The sequence below is a fragment of the Carya illinoinensis genome, chromosome 4 (assembly GCF_018687715.1).
Source record: "Carya illinoinensis cultivar Pawnee chromosome 4, C.illinoinensisPawnee_v1, whole genome shotgun sequence".
Taxonomy (NCBI): domain Eukaryota; kingdom Viridiplantae; phylum Streptophyta; class Magnoliopsida; order Fagales; family Juglandaceae; genus Carya; species Carya illinoinensis.
In genome coordinates, this window is record NC_056755.1 from 4,403,922 (window position 1) to 4,422,375 (window position 18,454).

Genomic DNA, 18,454 nt, shown 5'->3' on the forward strand with positions numbered 1-18,454 from the left:
CAAAATATATTAAGGAATTACTGAAAAAGTTTGGGATGGAAGGTGCTAAGGAAATTGGAACACCAATGAGCCCATTAACTAAACTTGATAAAGATGAATCCGGTAAGCTAGTTGACTCGAAAATATATCAAGGTATGATTGGTAGCTTATTATATTTAACAGTCAGTAGACCAGATATTATGTTTAGTGTGTGCTTATGTGCACGCTTTCAATCATCTCCAAAAGAATCACATTTAATTGCAGTTAAGCGCATTTTTAGATATCTTAGTGGTACAATTAACCTAGGGCTATGGTACCCTAAGCACACATCTTTCGATCTAATCAGCTATACAGATGCAGATTATGCTGGCTGTAAAATAGATCGAAAAAGTACTAGTGGAGCATGCCATTTCTTAGGTCATGCACTAGTTTCCTGGTTTACTAAAAAATAAAATTCTGTTGCACTATCTACTGCTGAGGCAGAATATGTTGTTGCGAGTAGTTATTGTGTTCAAGTTCTTTACATGAAGCAACAACTTGAAGATTTTAAACTCATGTATAATCACATTTCAATCAAATGTGATAATACAAGTGTTATAAATCTTTCAAAGAACCCAATACAATATTCTAAAACTAAACATATTGAAATAAAATATCATTTTCTTCGAGATCATGTGCAGAAAGACGATATAGTACTAGAGTTCACAAACACACACGATTAGTTAGCAGATATTTTTACAAATTACTAGAAGATAGATTATGTATGATTAGAAGAAAAATAGGTATGATGCATGCTATGAATATCTCTTAAAAGATAGACCAGAGTCAATAAAAATAAAAAGAGATTTTTTAAATACTTTTACATAAACTTGAGATTCTTAACCTCATGTTTAAGACGCTTATTCTCTTCATACAATATCATGTCATCCTTATCCATGAGAACTGGCAAGCGGAATGAATAATCTAATAGCGATTTCAACTTTTTATTCTTCTGCCGAATGATTCATTCCCTTATGTGAGACTCTTGAACAATTCGCTGAAGTACAACAATTTGTTCTTTAAGCTTTTCAATCTCATGGTTTCTGACTTGTAATCGCTGGGAAAAAGCAACTATAGAGGAGGAGTAGCGAGTTCTAAGACTCATCAAGTTGTAGATAGCATTAGAATCTAACTTATTAGTAAAATTATTATTTTCTTACTGCAACATGGCACCAATGGCACTGCAGAAAGGACAGGAGGTTGAGGTGCAGAATGCCTCATGGATGGATCTAGAGAAATGTTAGAAGAATGAGCCATTGAGAAAAGAATTGAAGGCTTAAAGCGAGAACGTTGAAGGAATGCAGATGAGTTATAGAGATGAGAAACAAACTTGATGCAGATTGGATGAACTTTAAGATTGATTTTATAGAGATAGCATAAAGAACAAGACGGGCTATCATCCAAGTCAATGAGCAATGTGATTTTTTTTTATCGATTGGTGAAAATGACATTTTTTTAGAAACTCAGAGCCCTCAATCTTGTTTGTCAACAACATCAGGCGATTTTTTCAAATCTCCAGCCACACTTGTCGGGTCACGGACAGATCCAATTTTTTTTTCAACTATCTACAGTGTCTACTAACGCACCGTTTTCTTCAGTCCATTTAGTTGTTGCAGATCCTTTTTAATGATGCCAAAAGGGGGAGAAGTGTTAGACTAGAACATTAACATTGTTTGAATTGCTAAACTTGTTATATATGCTTGAAATTATATTTATATTTTTGCTTGAATAACTAACACACATTTTCAATGGGAGTTTAAGTATTAATACAGGTTTTAGGTTCTATCAAGTATTTGTCATCATCAAAAAGTGGGAGATTGTTGAACCCAATGTTTCAAGTTTTGTGTAATTATATATCTACACATGGATTTTGATGATTATAAATGAATTCAAATAATAAAGGAGTTTCAAACTCAAGTTATCTAAACAATGGAGTCAAGCACATCAAGGAAACAAGCATGAGCAAGAAGGGAACAAATTCACATTAAAGTCATAGAGTAATGTTGTAAATCTCTTAAAAATTCAAAATTAGTATTAAGGTGCAAAATTAATATTTTATCATAAAACATTAAAATACATTTTCAACATGTGCATGAATATTTTGAAAATTAAATTTGAAAATTATGAAAGATGATTGATTGTCATTTTTTACATGTGCATTACATGATTAAAGGTTTGAACTTTAAAAATATTAAAGATGATTAATTGTCATCTTTCACATGTGCATGCTTTATTTGAATATTTTTAAAAATGATTGATACTTTTTTTGACTTATGCAAAAGGTAGATATTTTTGTTTGAAATATTTGAAAAGTAAAGTGTGCTCATTTTGTCATATGCAAAAAGTAGAAAGATTAGGTTTGAAAAGTAAAGTGTGCTCCTTTTGTCATATGCAAAAAGTAAAAAATTGAGTTTGAAATATTTGAAAAGTAAAGTGTGCTCCTTTTGTCATATGCCAAAAATAAAAGTTTATGTTTGAAAATTTTGAAAAATGAATGATATTGTCTTTAACAATTGAAAAAGAAGAACTTTTTATTTGAATTTTTTGAAAAAGTGAATGATGTTATTTTTGACATGTGAATCTTTTTAAATTTGAATATGAAGTCTCATATGCCTATAAATAGATCATTTGAGAGTTTCATATTTACAACATCCAGAGCATATAACATTCATTTAAAGCTTTCATTCTCTCTTCTATAAGCATTGAGCCTTAATCGTTATTCATTTTAAGAGAGATATAGTTTGCACTGTATTGTTCTTATTTCACTCATTGAGGAATGTTTTCTGATAACTTACCCAATATTAGCTCTTGTATCAATAAAAATGGTGTGTATAACTCTTATGCGTGTAGAAAGTGTTCTACACATGGAATAGTTGAATCACCATGTGTAAGGTGATTGCAAGTGTAGAGGGTGTTCTATACGGATCCTTTGTAGCGGTGTTGTTCAAAGGTGTAATAGGTTTCTATCTCCACCTGAAAGAGGTTGAATAGTAAATTTGGGAATCCTCAAGGGGTGGCTTGAGGAGAGAACGTATGCAGTGGGGCCGAACCTCGTTAACATACTAAGTTTGCTTCTCTCTTACCCTTACTCTTTATATTTATTGCTATTTTATATTTTGTTTATATTTTATATTGTATATTTGATTTATAATTGTTATTTTTTTAATACAACTCAATTCACATCCCTCTTGTGTTAGTCATCTGGGCAACATATACATACTGTCCTTCCACCCCAAGTCAAAAATACAATTCTATTCTAAAATTTTTTTAAAATCTTCCATTTGAGCTTCTGGTCTAGGTTTCCCTCCCACCTCATCTGCTTGACAAACAATTTCATTGAAATCTCCAATGATGCACCAAGGCTGCTCTGGTGAAGGCTTTAGTAATGACAAAAGCTTCCATGACCCTTTTCTCTTGTTTACTTTAGGATGCCTATAGAAACCAGTACAAATCCATGGTAGTTTATTTTCCTCACTTTTAACAATTGCATTAATATGGTAAAGGGAGAAATTAAGAATCTCCACCTCCACCTCTTGGTTCCACATCAGGTTGCACATCAAAACCAATTCCCCTTTTCTACCCAAAGCCTCTACCACAAAACACCCCTCCAAACATAACTTCTTCTTTATACCTTCAAACTTGCTTGCACCTAACTTAGTTTCCATTAGAAAGACCATTTTGGGTTTATTTTCATTCACCAATAGGAGAAGGTTTTGAACTGTTCGAGGATTCCCAAACTCTCAGCAGTTCTAACTTAATATTTTCATAATGTTTGGCGAGGCTGACAAGCAGCATCCGCCAATCCCAAAACTACACTTTCATCTCCTACATTAACAGCCCTTCTACTCTTTTTTGAGATGACCTCACAACTGTCATCAGAAAAATCACCTCCCAAACTACGTTTTCCCCCAACTGAGGCCTCCTTAACACTACTTTTTCCTACAATACGTGCCCTCCTCTTCCACCTCCCCTTTTCTAACACCCCCTTCCCTCCACCCATTCCTTTCTCATTCTGAAGAAGCAATTGAGAATTTGACTCAAGTTCAGCATACAATAAACTCTCCTTAGGAGTTGCCAAATTTCGAGTATCATCCATCCCCTCCCTGCTTGCGTTATCAACTAACTCTTTTCTCTCAGTTTTTTCTACAAACACCTTCTCCGCCCCTTCCTTCTTTACTGCACAAAACCCCTTACTTTTTTTTAAAACATCCACCATCTCATTCTCAAAAGCCTCATCAACTGGTGTAGTTGTATAATCTGCATTTGACATCCCTCCCTCACCCATACTACCACGATTGAACTCCCTTTCTTCCTCAGCACTTCCTTCTCTGGACTTATTCCTATTGTTTTCTGTAGTATTCCCCTTAACTGTGTTGTAAGTTCAAAGCCAAGTACCATATTGAGATCCACCATCCCTTCCTTCCAATCCTACACATCCTTCTGCTCCATGAACTAATCTTCCACATTTGAAACAAATTTTAGGAAGTTTTTCATAGCTCAAAGGCACCCAAATTCTGGATCCCAGCACATTCGCAATTCTTCCCCGTGCTATCGATTTCCTCATATCTAATTCAATCTTCACTCTCAAATACCTTCCCTATCCTATCCCATCTTCACGTACGTCTACTTCTTTTACATTTCCAATTGTTTTTCCAATCTGAGTTCCAACTTCTAAATTCATACAGGCCAATGGTAAATTATTCAGATGAACCCAAAAGGCCTCGTAGTCAAAATTCATCTTCTGCGGAGGGGTAAAACCATCAAAATGTTTCAGTAGCATTAATTGATTGTCAAACAAACAAGGTTTTCGGTATAGAACACGCTGTCTATCCTTCTGATTGTCAAAAGTTACTAAAAATAGATTTGGAAGAATATCATGAAAAGTGAACAATCCTGCCAATCTCCAAATCTTATTCATCGTAGATCTAATCACTTCCTTGTTAACTTTACGATCTGAGATCAGTTTTCCTACAAGACTCTTATCCCCCTCTGCCTTCACCCTCCCCAAATGTACTGCATTAAGATCAATCACAGCATTCTCCTCCTCCGTTAGTTGCAGTTTATTTCACCTATCCTCTAAATCATCCATCTCTGCCTGAAGTAGACTCCTCCTCTCCCACTCTACGAGTAGCCGAGACTATCCCTTCACCCAATCTTTCTCTCTAGAGAAAGCTCAGAGAAGACTCACAAAATTGATACTTAGGCCACTCACACTTGGTGGAGCAGTATATGTCATTGTTGTGAATACCGTACCTTACCGGCCGATTGGTTAGTATATACCATATTGATTACTGGTCTGGTATAGGTATTTTACCTATTTCGTACCGGTCTAAATATTGTCCGATATTTCAGCTTGTACCAGCCAACGTATTGGTCGGTATTCCAGCCTTTACTTTTTTCTTTTTCTTTTTTTCATTTCTTTAAACTATAAGCTTATTTTTTTTATCTCCAATTCAGATCAGACTATTTATAATTTATATATATGTATTTATGTATAATTTATTTATATATAGACTATCATTTTGGAATATAATTGTTATATATTTATATATATAATTTATTCATATATCGACTATCTCGAAACGGTATCGATATTGAAATATTTCGTTCTAGTGTCTTGATCAGTACAGCATTTGGCATGGTATTCAAAACATTGATATATGTCACCACGGCATATGTCACATTTATGATTTAGGACTGTTTGAGAACATAATTATTTTTAAATTATTTTATTACTATTTTAAAAATATTTATTATTATTTATAAGTTATTTACTATCATTATATTATTATTCTCGCTAATATTTACAGATAATATGAAATACTCTTAATATTCAGTTGAACCCTTAAAAAAAAAAGTCGCGTTTATAATACGTTACCAATTATAAATACACACGAACATTTGGGACGTCCATGGAGAGTGGGCTTAACCACTGTTTTTCACTCATCAGTTAACGGGCCTCACTTTCTTATTTTCGTCGTAGATCCGCCCTCTGGCCCTCTTTCCTCTCCGTTCTAAAAACAAGGGAACTCCAGATCAAACACCACCCCCAAAAAATGAGAACCGGAATTTTCAAGTTTCCCGCGAAGGCGAAGACCCGTCTTTACCTCGTAGCATGCGCTGGCGCAGGCACGGCCACGGCCACCGGCATTTCCTTGGCTGCCTTCAACCCAAATTCCCCCTCACTTTCCTACGATTCCTTCCTTCGTTCCTCCATTTTTCCCGAGAAAATTCAGACGGCATTCCATGGCGTCATTCGCTCTTCTCGTGCAATCTACACCGTCCGTCCCATCCTTCTCTCTCGGTTTTATTCTGCAATTCCTTTTCTTTCCCGTACTTTATTGACCGCCTTATACTGTCCTGCTTCTCTTTTTCTTGAGAACAACCTCTGTTGCAGATAGCTTACACTGTTGTCGATTACAAATATTCTTTACACGGGCTTCCAGTAGACTCTCACGAGTACCTTCAAAAACTAAGTGAGGTGTTTCTTCTCTCTCTCTCTCTCTCTGTGATCTTTCTCTTCCCGCGTGTTCACAAATTGGATTATTGAGTAGGTACTTTTTTGTTTTTCTAACATGTGATTATTACCTATAAAGAACTTAAGTCACCCTCGGAGCTTACGCGTAGAGATATTTCAGTTAGTAGTTAGTACACTAGAAGAGAGAGAGAGAGAAGGGGGGGGGGGGGTGGAGAGGGCGTGAGAGGAAATAAACAAAGGCTCAAGTCGCGGGAAATAAACGCTTAGTGATTCAATTGAAGCATCATTCCCCAGGTCGACTGGATGAAGGAATCGAACTGTTTTTCCTTGTCTTTCATGGAACTTTTGGGTTTTTTTTTTTTTGTTGGGGGGGGGGGGGGGGGGGGGGGGGGGGGGGTTTCTCTTTCATACTCCCTGTATCTTAGGGATCGTGTGCCCTTTTTCTTTTATTTTCTTTCAATTATATACTTAAGAAAGGCCAAACAGTATGAAATGAGAAGTTTCATATGCTTGAAATTGCTATGGCTATAATGAATTGCTTTGGCCATGACACTGCCCATTTTCCTTACCTCATAATTAAAATAAAAATGCATTTATGGATTCTATTTTTGATAAAAGGTAAAAGACAGACTATTGTAATATATGCAACAGGGATTCTTTGGTTTCCGATCCAATTAAGTAACTTAATTTAAAAAATGTTGCTTGGTTAATAGAATTTGGTCAAAAGCATCTCGTTATACTGTAAAAAAAGGTAATTCTCAAGATATCAACATTTATCGTTCTCATACATATTATCGGCCTACTTGAACCAAGTACATTCTCTAGAAGTTAGAATATCACTACGAAGAAAAAGTTTTGCAATTTTACTGTGAAAAAACAAGTATCCTAAATTGTATGAGCTAAGATACTATATCAGTGGGTTTCAGTTCTAATGAGAATTTGATCTTAGTTCTTACAATTGGATTTAGGTCCATTCACGCTCGGCCAAGAGAATTCGGAATCTATGTGAAGCAAACAAAGGATTCTATGTCAAAGCTGGTCAGTTTGTTGCTGCTCTGCCGCAGGTTCCAAAAGAGTACTCATCAACTCTTTCTTCATTACAGGATCAGGTCTGAACTATAAGATATATAGATATATATTCGTTTTTTCCTTAAGAATTGGATATTTGAGTAGGCAGGGATGCATCCAAACAGTTCTTATGCTAATTTTGTGGTCACTAATGCCTTAGACAGCGCCTTGTGATTTCAAAGCTATAAAAAAAGTACTAATCAGCAATCTGGGACAGGATTTGTCTGGAATGTAAGTCGTTTGTCATTTATTGAAAGTGTTAGTTTTCCAAATCAATTTATATGTTATGATAACCAAGTTGTACCTCTGTTGTGTTTTATAATATTACCAATTTCATTGTTGTCTAGTCCGGGTATAAAGCTTTACTTTATACAGATAGTTGGGTTTTGTGGCCTAGAAAACTCTGTTCTGAACAACTTTTTGTTTTATGAATGAAAAATATAATTTACTGCCTTTATCAATGCATGTTATATATGGATAGACTTTTAACTTTTAGCTGGTGGGCTTCCCTTGGACAAAGTCTTCATCAATTATGCTCAGGCAGTATGCATTTTTGGCATACGAGTCAATGAATAACTTTCAATTTCAGGCAATATACCCTTGACAATTCTACCTCATACTGATTTGAGATTAGAGTTTCACTCTTTCTTACCCCCTTGTTTGGTATTATTATTATTTCTTCTTTTGTTGTGGGTAGGGGTGTCAGGAGTTCAGTTCGGACCAGAAAAACTGACCGGACCGAAGTTGAGACCAATCGGTCTCGGTCCCACAAATTGTGGACCGAAGAAATTCGGTCTAGTCTCGGGGTCTATAAATTTTGGACCGGACTGAACCCCTATATAGATATTTTAAAAATATTTTTAATAATTTAATATATTATTTTGTTATAGTAATTAAATAAGTTAATGGTGTAATTTTTATCTAATTTATTATCGTTGACCATATAAAATAATATATGCTATCAATTAATAATAAATTATAATTCATGTGATAATTTATATCATTATATGTAAATAGTTAATACATCATATATTCATAGATACTCTACTATTTACACTTAATTAAAGTAATTAGGTACTTTTTTTTTTTTTTAAATACCTAAGTTGTAAACAAGCATGAATAATCTATGTACAATGAAATCATATGATATTCATTAACCATATATAAAATGTATGATATTATTAATAATTATGCATACTAAAGAGAAAAGTCTAAGTTAGTAAGTAATAACTATCAACATCATAAATATAATTATAGTTAAATATTTTTTTAATGAGTTAGTTACAGAATTCACATAATTTTAATTTTAGTAATTTAAATAATTGTTTTTATTAATTTATTTGAAAAAAAATGAAACAAAATAATTGGGCTAGACCGGACCGATAGCTACTGGTCTGGTCCCTTTGGGTGTTCGGTCAAGTCCGGTCGGGGAAAATGATCACCCTCCCCGGACCGGACCGATTTACACTTCTAGTTGTGGGTTTTTTTTTTGGGGGGTTCAACCCACAAATTGTAGCAGTATGGAAGATAGTCCAATCTGTCTTGTGTGGTACATTTTGGAGGGCATGAAATGATAGAAATTTTGAGAATTACATGCGGATGATGGAGGAGCTATTCTATTTATTTGGGCAGCTTCTATAGATCTTAATGGTTTGAGTTTCATGATTTTCTTATCTCTTTCTCTATCCTAACTAGGTGCAACTTCTGTATGCTAGGGCTACACCCTTTACGTATAATAATAAAATCCTTGATCATAACCAAGTTGCTGTGGTGTAGTGGTTTACTTATCAAAAAAATAAAATCTTTGATCACATAAAAAAATTGAAAGCATGTTTCTTAGTTTTGTCTTCTCTTTCTTTTCTTTTTTTCTTTTTTTAAAAAAAAATGAATTTAAAAAGGTCTTCATGTACTTGTTAAATTTTTCTTCTTTGAACTTCATGTCTAACTGCCCTGTGCCACCTTTGTGAGATTTTATCCTTTACCTTTTGATAATAAGAAAATATATTTATGTAATAATTTCTTCATCCTCTTTTTCAGAAAACTTCTAAACAGCAGCCAGTTTTATTTTCTACACTACACACCAGTTTAATTTTGTCCATGTCACGTTCAGCTGATCCTGAACACTAATAGAACCGCACGACCAGTCATTTTTCTCCCACACATCTCTCCTCGCTCCGATCCTCTCCCATCTTGGCTTCAACAAGCTTGCCACTGCCACACCCTCTCTTTCCTACTCCACCGCCTACACAGCCTGACCTGGTCCCTGCACTTTCTTCACTCCTCCGATTCCTGCATCTCTTGCTCCATCCCCAGCCCCCTCCAAGAACACATTGTTCCTGGCCTCACCGTTGACTATCTCAGGAAGCTTTGCTTTCAGTACCAGGATTGAGATGTTGAGCCCACGCCAATGCATCACCATCACCTCCGAAAGGTCCAAGAATGGTTTCCACACAATATTTGTTTCTCTCAGTTTTGTTTGGTTGCTGAGAAAAACTGACAGAAACTGTTTCTTGTTTAGCTGCTTAGAAATTGGGAAAAAATTAAATGCTGGTATTAGTTTTTTTTATTAATTTTCTCAGCAGTATCAGGTAAAGTTCAATGTTTTTGAAAAGCGCAACTGTTTCTAGACTTTTGTTTGATTGATGAGAAAATTGAGAGAGTGTACTACACGGTTTCTCGTGCACCAGGGGGGACCAGACTGAGGGAGAAGATTTTCCCATGCATTTTGCATTAAAAAAAAAAAAAAACCACACTGACAAATCCATACGGGTGTGCTGTGTAGCGGCTGCCGTATAGACTTCCTCTTTGTTTAACTCCCTGTCTATTTCCTCCATGGTACTCACTTTCTTCTGCAATGCATTGCTTTTGCCTGTTTCCAAGATGGTTATCAACCTACTCTGCTGTACCCCCCCACCCAAAAATAAAAAAATAAAAAAAAGGGGAAAAAGAGTAAAAAGTAAATTTGTACATGTATACTTCAGATTTTTGTCGCTTGATGAACGGCCAATAGCCGCTGCATCTATTGCTCAAGTGCACCGTGGGACATTGAAAGATCAGCAAGAAGTTGCAATTAAGGTTTGTCAGAAAAGTAATGTCAATTTAAGTAATTCTGATATGATTTTAATCTTCCTATTAAAAAAAATATTTTAATCTTACTATTAAAAAACTCATTGAATTAACAGGTAGCTTTTCAGTATATTCCATCATAATCATGCTAGATGCCTTTGTCTTGAAAGAGCATGTGGAAAACTTTCTCCTAGGAGGGATGGTTTGGACACAATCCCACCTTTTAGTATTTTTGCAAGAAGTGATTACTCTTAAGACTGAAATCCTTGTGCTCACGCTTAGCAGCCTGTGAATTCACTGCTGCACCAGACAATGCTACTATTACAGTAATGACATGGTTCTCTTTTGACAAGTGATTGTGCATGCACGCACACACACACACACACACACAGAGGATAGTGCATGAAAGACATCAATGACAGGGGTCTTGCTTATGTAATACAAAGGATATATACATATCTAACTGTCCACATGTGTGCGCATGTATATCTACATTTTGCTTATCTAGATAGATTTATACAAGAAACATGTATTGGGATCTTGCTTTTGGTCTCCACTTTAACTGCCATTCACATTCATTTTTCTTTAAGATAACATTCGTATACCATGGGGCTTTGTGAGTTGCACCTAAGATACTGCTTTGAATACTGGCTAATGTTGAAAAGTAACAGCTGAGTGAGTAATGTATACTTCCTGTCTAGTGGGATAATTTCCCTTCTTGGTAAAATTTATCTTATAAAAAAATGTTGAAAGTAACTGACTCGAATCATAATAGTATGCATGTCAGTCCATTTGTCTATGAATATCGTTACGTCCATAATGGTCAGACTCCTAGTATGAATGGTAAGTAGTACTTGTCAAACTGACGATGAAATGATTTTCTTCTTTGGATTATAGGTGCAATACCCTGGGTTAGAGAACCAGATGAAATTGGACACAAGTATTATGTCTTTCCTTTCAAAATGCACTGAATGGGTACACATTGAATTTCTTGACCCTATGATTTATATTTGCTCCATAATTCAATAATTCTTTTTTATAGTACAAATATTTAAAGTATCTACCATTCCAATCATTTGGCAGATGTGCATGAACTAGAAAATAGTTCTTCTGATGTGATGTTTAAGCTTTTTTTTTTTTTTTTTTCCTTCTATCTGATACGTTCATGGCATTGCAACTCTCAAATTATATATACTGGTTTAAGTCAAATACTGTTGTTTGCAATTGGATCAAGTGTGGTCATGGTTCACATATGCTTTATGATATGCAACAAAGGACGGCATGTACTTGGATCATTGACAAAAGATTTGGTTTGTGCCAATGAACCTCTCATCTGATCAACGAAGCCTCAATTTCAACTACATAGCTTCAGCTACAGCAGCCCCTTTGTTCCTTTAGCGCTAGAGGGAGTCATATCCTTTTACTAATCTTATCACTCCTCCATTAGAGTCCATCATTGGGTTTTTGGTTAGGAGAATCCTGGATTTTCATAAAACCCCACTTTCTGGAATCCTTATGTTATGAGAATCAAATATCTGAGAACGTAAGACTTCAGTGTCTGGTTTACACATGATGACAAAACCCACATGTCCACCAAGGAAAAATCTCATATACATTGCCAGAATTTTGAGTAAAAATCGCAAACCAATTAAGAGAATCGTGACAAAGTCCTAGAAAGCAATAGGAATCCTGCCAGGATTCCGTGAATGACGTGGCCCCTTTCTGACTCGCGCTTGTTGTATTTGAATTTGTGTGAACTTGATTTCCTAACAATATCTACTTACAAATAAAAATCTAATCCCCGGGGGTTTTAGGTTCCATGGGTGAGTCCTAAGGGCTCTGCTGTGGGGTGGTTCCCACGTCATAAAAATAAAATCAAAATCTAGCAGTTCTAGCTTCTTCTTTTTTTCTCTTTTTTTTTTTTTCTTTTGTTGTTTCGCCGGGGGGGGGGGGGGGGGGGTTGAGAATCTGTGAAGGACCTCTTTTCTTTAATGTTCCTTTTCTTTCTTTTTTTCTTCTTGCTGTTGTTATCATTTTATTCTTCTAGGTCCCATGTTTTTCATTTGCTTTATCAGATTTTCTTTTCATTCTTTCCTTCCACAGTTTTTCCCTGAATACAGGTTTGAGTGGCTAGTATCAGAATTTGTGGAGGCTATTTCTTTCGAACTTGGTGAGTCATAGAATGGCTTTGCTAATTGTGCTTTGTATTGGTTCTTGTTGAGTAGAAGATTGAGTTTCAGTAGTTCTTTCATCACTGCTGCCAATTATTTTCTTCTTTTTGATTTTGCATTTCATCTTAAGAAACATGGATAGATTGTCAAGGAGGTATAAAAAATATGATAATTACCACAATATTCATCCGCCATAAGTGAGGGTTTTTAGTAAAGGGATGTTTTTCAGTCTTTTCAAATAATTAACTATTTAACCCCCAATTGACCAAGATATTGGTTACATGTGCCTCATCAATGCTAAAGTTCTTGAGAGACTTTTGGGTTACCTCTGTTATCAGAAAAAATATATCAACTCTTTTGGAGGATTGCTGCCCTAACATAAAATCCCTGTAGTATCATCACTAGCACATCCTCATCTTTTAGTTTATTAATAGTGGATCCAAGATAGTGATAATGATCACATTTAGTTTTCTTGAGCACAAACTTTTATTATCCTCTCACATTTAGTTGTTTTGGTCTTTTACTTTAAAAAAAAAAAAAACATTTAGTTTTTTTGGTCTTATAAATGTGACAAAACCTTTTACCATATGTGCTTGTTTTCCATCTTTTCAAATACTGTCATTTTATTTTTTAGAAATTGTATTCTCAATTTCAACTCATTACTAGTAATGAGTTGCGTAAAAACTCATCTATATAAACATCGACACTTCTGATCATTGTTGATAGTCATTATATAAGATTATTGCAAGAGTAATTTTTTTCCCCTCTTTTTATTGCTCTGCAGACTTCATTCAGGAAGCAAGAAATTCAGAGAGAACTGCCAAAAACTTCAAAAGCAATGACATGGTCCGGGTTCCTCATATATTTTGGGTATGATTATCTTTTCCTCATTTTCTATTAAGCAGTTGTCTGCCTTAGTATAAATTCACGAGTTTGGTGATAAACATATTGAAATGTTTTGTCAATCTGATTACCATATAAATGGATTCAGGAGTTAACAACAAGACAGGTTCTGACAATGGAATTTTGTAGGGGTCGCAAGGTAAGATACTTATGATATTTTGAAACATTCTCTCTCTCTCTCTCTCTCTCTCTCTCTCTCTCTCTCTCTCTCTCTCTCTCTCTCTCACACACACCCTTTTTGTCCTACTTAGACTGATTTTAATATTATTATTATTTCTCCCACATTTCTATTTGTATAAAATTATGATTCGTCTTTATGAGTTGATTATTTCTTAAAAAGGGTAATGAAAGGTATAACTTGTATTTGTCTTTATGTGCTATTAACTGGAAGTTCCTTAGATTTCAGGTTGATGCCGTGGAATTTCTTAAAGAAATGGGAATCAACCCGATAAAGGTTGTTTTTCTGACACAGCTACAGGTTATATCTTTGTAATGTTTTTCTTCAATTGTGATGGTATATGTTCTAGAGCCACAAATTACCTGCCTAGCCAAATGTCTGGCTGCCCCAGCTTGGTTTGGTGAGATTATAGGTGTTCGAGCTTTGGCAGAGCTCGACCTGAGAAAAGAATATAAGTTTTAGCATGGTACTGATGTTTGAAAAATTAAGATTGGTTTGCCTCTGTTCTCCGTTCCTAGAAGTTTGTTTATGGGTTTGAAGGGCACCCATGTTTCAGGTGCCTCTTTATTTTTTATTTTTTGCTTATAACTATTTATGTTTTAAAAATGTATTTGTTATCTTGAAGTTATAAAAAAAAAATGTGTTTTTTATCTTGAAGTTGGAAGACAAACCCACACATGGTCCTCCACCATTACCAATCTGCAATTCAGTGAAAGTGAGGACAGACCTCCAGACCTTACATTATATTGTCAACGTGGGACTCCAAGCAGCTTTTTCTAAAGCTTTTAACCATGAGATAACACTTTCTTGAAATAATTATATTTATTGAGATCACGTGCATCCAATTAAGTTTTTCCACTTACCAATACATAAAGCTTAGTTATAAGACCATATCAACTTGACTCACAAGCCTAACAAGTCGAGCTCACTATTCTCTGGAATTCGCTCACTTTGTCATGTGAGACTGGAAAGTGGACCCAGGCTTAGTTTGCTGCCAAAATACCATCAAGGAATGCTAAGCACAAGCTACTTGCTAGCAGATTCTATCATTTTGGCCATACGAAATACCTTTTTCTTAGTGAATATGAAAAACCTACATCCAGGCATGATGCTGAGAAAATTAATTGTTATGAAACATTGGCTGATTCGTGTCATGTGTATGTGTTGTCCCTAACTATCGTTGAATCTGAGAGGCCCTCCATAGCTCTTATTTGAGCGGTTGTGCAGACTTTTTGCCTACTAAACCATTGGATAAGTCAAATTATTAACCTTTTGTAGGTTGCAAAAGCACTGGTGGAAGTATACGCTGAAATGATATTTATCCATGGTTTTGTACATGGAGATCCCCACCCGGGTAATATATTAGTTTCTCCTGAAGGCCGGTATGGATTTTCTTTGGGTATGTTCTGATTGATAATGAAGTATACCTTGATTTCCGTCTGGGATGTAGAAATGTTGTATATGAGATCTCTTACCTTTGTCATAAATCAACTGTGCAGTTCTTTTAGATCATGGAATCTACAAACAACTCGACGAGGGATTTAGATTGGACTACTGTGAGCTTTGGAAGGCTTTAATTCTTCTCGACTCCAAAAAAATACAACAACTAGGCGAGTGTTTTGGTGTTGGAAAGTACGCTAGGTACTTCCCTCTCATTTTCACTGGAAGAACTATTGACAGGTGATTGCCATTTTTCTTTTTAGTTTATTTCTAACAGAGTATGTTATTAGTCAATTAGAGCCTTGGAAAAAGATAGATAGTGCGTCTTATGACATGCATGCACCTCACATAATGATTTGTGATTCTTTGCAATGTGTAAATCTCAGAAATTATTGAAACAAAAACAACTAACAATGGAGGAGGTTAGGCTGAAACCTTGGTGTTTAAATACTTTTGATAGTATAATTGTATGATGACTAGAATGTTAGCATAATTTATTACATCTTTGAACAATATTAACCATGTCTACGATGGCAAAATTTTAATCTGATATACAAAGTTTGTGGTGACTAACAAGGGTGTTTGCCTTTTAATTTATCTGCTTGTGTTTTATGATCATCATTTTCAATATAAAGAATATGTAAACCCTTAACAAATTACAACTAAAAAAAAAATTATTACAAAAAAAAAAATCATAATGAAACCTCCTAAATCTGTAATCCAAGAATTTTCTTTAAGTTCTGCATCGTTAAATATACAATTTCCTCTACTGCCAAATTGTCCATGTAACACCACAGAATTGCATTCCATATCAAACAGCTTTTACTACAAAAATTCCATTGTAGTCCTGGGCATTATCCCAGTTGCACCTGAAATTGTTTTGAGATTAAGAATCATAATTGATGTTCTTTTTTTTTTTTTTTTTGTTAAGTAAGAACCATTGAATCATTGATGCTACAGCACAATAGAGGAGGAAACAGTACACACTTTCGCCATTTCTTTTTACATGCAACACCAATTCTCCATGATTGCCCTTTTTCTTAAGGTCATCAATTGTCGTGTCTCCAAAGGATTTGTGATTTGTGTCCTCTTCTTTTTCTTCTGATACACACACACACACACACATATATATACATATTTCTAACTTTTTTCTTCTCTATAGTTAGATTGGTGGATATGAACTCATAGGCCTATCTACTTTCTTTACATAGAAATTCTTGAATTTCAAATCGGTCATGTTAGTGACTTCTTGGAAGCTACCATAAGGATTTTCCTTAAATGCAGCAATTTCCATTTTTATATTCTTATTTTTCTTTCCTTTGCTTCCTTTCTTTCTACTGTATGGAACTTTGATTGATAGAATGAGGCACTTCAGAACTTCTCTGGTCAACCGCATTCTTTGTTGTTGCTGAATATTTCATTCATCCTTCATTTTCTTTATAATATTTACAACAGCAATCTCATGTTACTCTTGTCATGTGATTGATAGTAAATCACCGCTCGGGAGGGGAATGTCTAGCGACGAGAAAAGGAATTTAAAGCAGGAGTTGGGGTCTCTGCAGATGGAGGACATATCTTCCTTTATGGAATCTTTGCCTCCAGAGTTCTTAGTTATATTGCGAACAGAGTAAGCAGAGCTAAATTTCCACTACACAAGATGCTAACTAATTTCAGAGAAGGGTAGAAATAATGAAATAAAAAAAGGAATAATGCTGAATGGAAGTTTCACATTCTTTGCTCATTCTGTTTCTTTCAGTGGGCTATTGAGGTCTATCCTTCGCAAGTTGGGTGCTTCTCAACGGGTTAGGTTGCTAGCCTATGCCAAATATGCATTATATGGTCTTTCTCCGAGGTCGAATCCTCAATCTGGTAAACAAGCAAAATGCACAATCTTAATCTTGACCCATATGTCTATATATATATATTGCAAGTTTTGAAAGGAAATTGTCTTGTTCGTAAGGAGCTGCTTTGTAGCAAATATCGGAGGGAATATACTTGAGAGAATGTAAAATTGTTTGGTACTGAATTCCCTCCAGGATATGTACACAACCCCCTGGGTAGGAGAGACTTATGAAAGTAGGCTACGCCAGGGAATTTTTTAAAATCCCAGGGGCCCTTTGAAGTTTGAACCTCATGCCTGGACCTAAAGTTTCCAATCACATTGCTCTCTGTATGGCAGACAACTCTTATTTATCTTCATCTTTCTTTGTGCTTCAGATTTTCCTATAAAAGCTGTATTATCCAGATTGAAGACGAACATTAGTTATCTTCATTTAAGGCTTGTTCTCGGTAAGTTTGCACTTATGTAGTATTTATTTGATGTCCTTCTAATCATAATAGCTGCATTGACTTCGGAATTTATCAATTTTAGAAGTACTGGAGCTGCTTTCTTGGATGGGAAAGATCAGGCGTTTACTTTACACCTTAACTGAAAGGTTTGTTGGTGGAATTAGGAGTATCCTAACGCTGTCTTTGAGTAATTAATATCCTTTCTATTTGTGCCCCTGGAATTTCTGTCATCTTTGCTGCTACTTGCTCCTCAATCTTAAGAGGAGCTTAGGGGAAGATCTCCGTCTGAGGGTACTCTGAAGCACCTGCTGTTCCTGTTTTACTTTTGGCAGACTGGCGTTTAAACTCTTTAGTGTCTGGATGCATGCGATAAAACACATTCTTTTCTGGTTAGGCATCAATAAGAATTTGAGTGGCATTTTTATTGTCATCTTTCAACGGAGTCCCTTTGTTGGGTCATATTTGTTAGTTGAAGTTAGAGGGCGAAATCATGTGATTTTCGTACACTCTGTACACTGATGTAGTTTTACATTTTAATGTCGGAAAAACCAAATATAGGATATTACCATCTCAATTACGTGATTCCAATTGCTCAAAACCTGTGAAAAAAGTGCAGTAGAGTGCTTTAAACGGAACACGTGAAAATGGTTTCTGCACCCTCAAACATGTGGTTCTCAGTTGACGTGCTATTGCTGTAATGTAATTCTGGCGGACACACAAGCAAGCAATCCACATAGCGTTAACCACTTGGCCACCACTGGGTAGACTGCCGACAGGGGCTGCCCAGAGGTGGCAATCTATCCAGTTTCTTGACATTGTTATTGTTATTGTTATTATGGATCG

The 18,454-nt window shown here is 35.4% G+C and overlaps 1 protein-coding gene across 5 annotated transcripts; it reads left to right on the top strand.

The window, feature by feature from the left end:
- The first annotated feature begins 5,955 nt into the window (after positions 1-5,955).
- Positions 5,956-18,185, top strand: LOC122307147 (aarF domain-containing protein kinase 1). 5 transcript variants are annotated; one of them, XM_043119827.1, is made up of 16 exons: positions 5,956-6,299; positions 6,416-6,499; positions 7,465-7,605; positions 7,725-7,795; positions 10,546-10,639; positions 11,528-11,605; positions 12,734-12,800; positions 13,586-13,671; positions 13,793-13,843; positions 14,111-14,158; positions 15,161-15,281; positions 15,382-15,523; positions 16,812-16,949; positions 17,079-17,191; positions 17,540-17,611; positions 17,694-18,185. In XM_043119827.1, the coding sequence occupies exons 1-16, from the start codon at positions 6,075-6,077 to the stop codon at positions 17,804-17,806; spliced, it is 1,644 nt and encodes a 547-aa protein (XP_042975761.1). In that variant the 5' UTR covers positions 5,956-6,074; the 3' UTR covers positions 17,807-18,185. The 5 variants fall into 5 exon arrangements, with proteins under 5 accessions (XP_042975761.1, XP_042975762.1, XP_042975760.1 ...); XM_043119828.1 differs by having other exon boundaries at positions 15,161-15,236; positions 15,382-15,562; XM_043119826.1 differs by having other exon boundaries at positions 5,958-6,299; positions 15,382-15,562; positions 17,697-18,185.
- Positions 18,186-18,454: the final 269 nt, after the last annotated feature.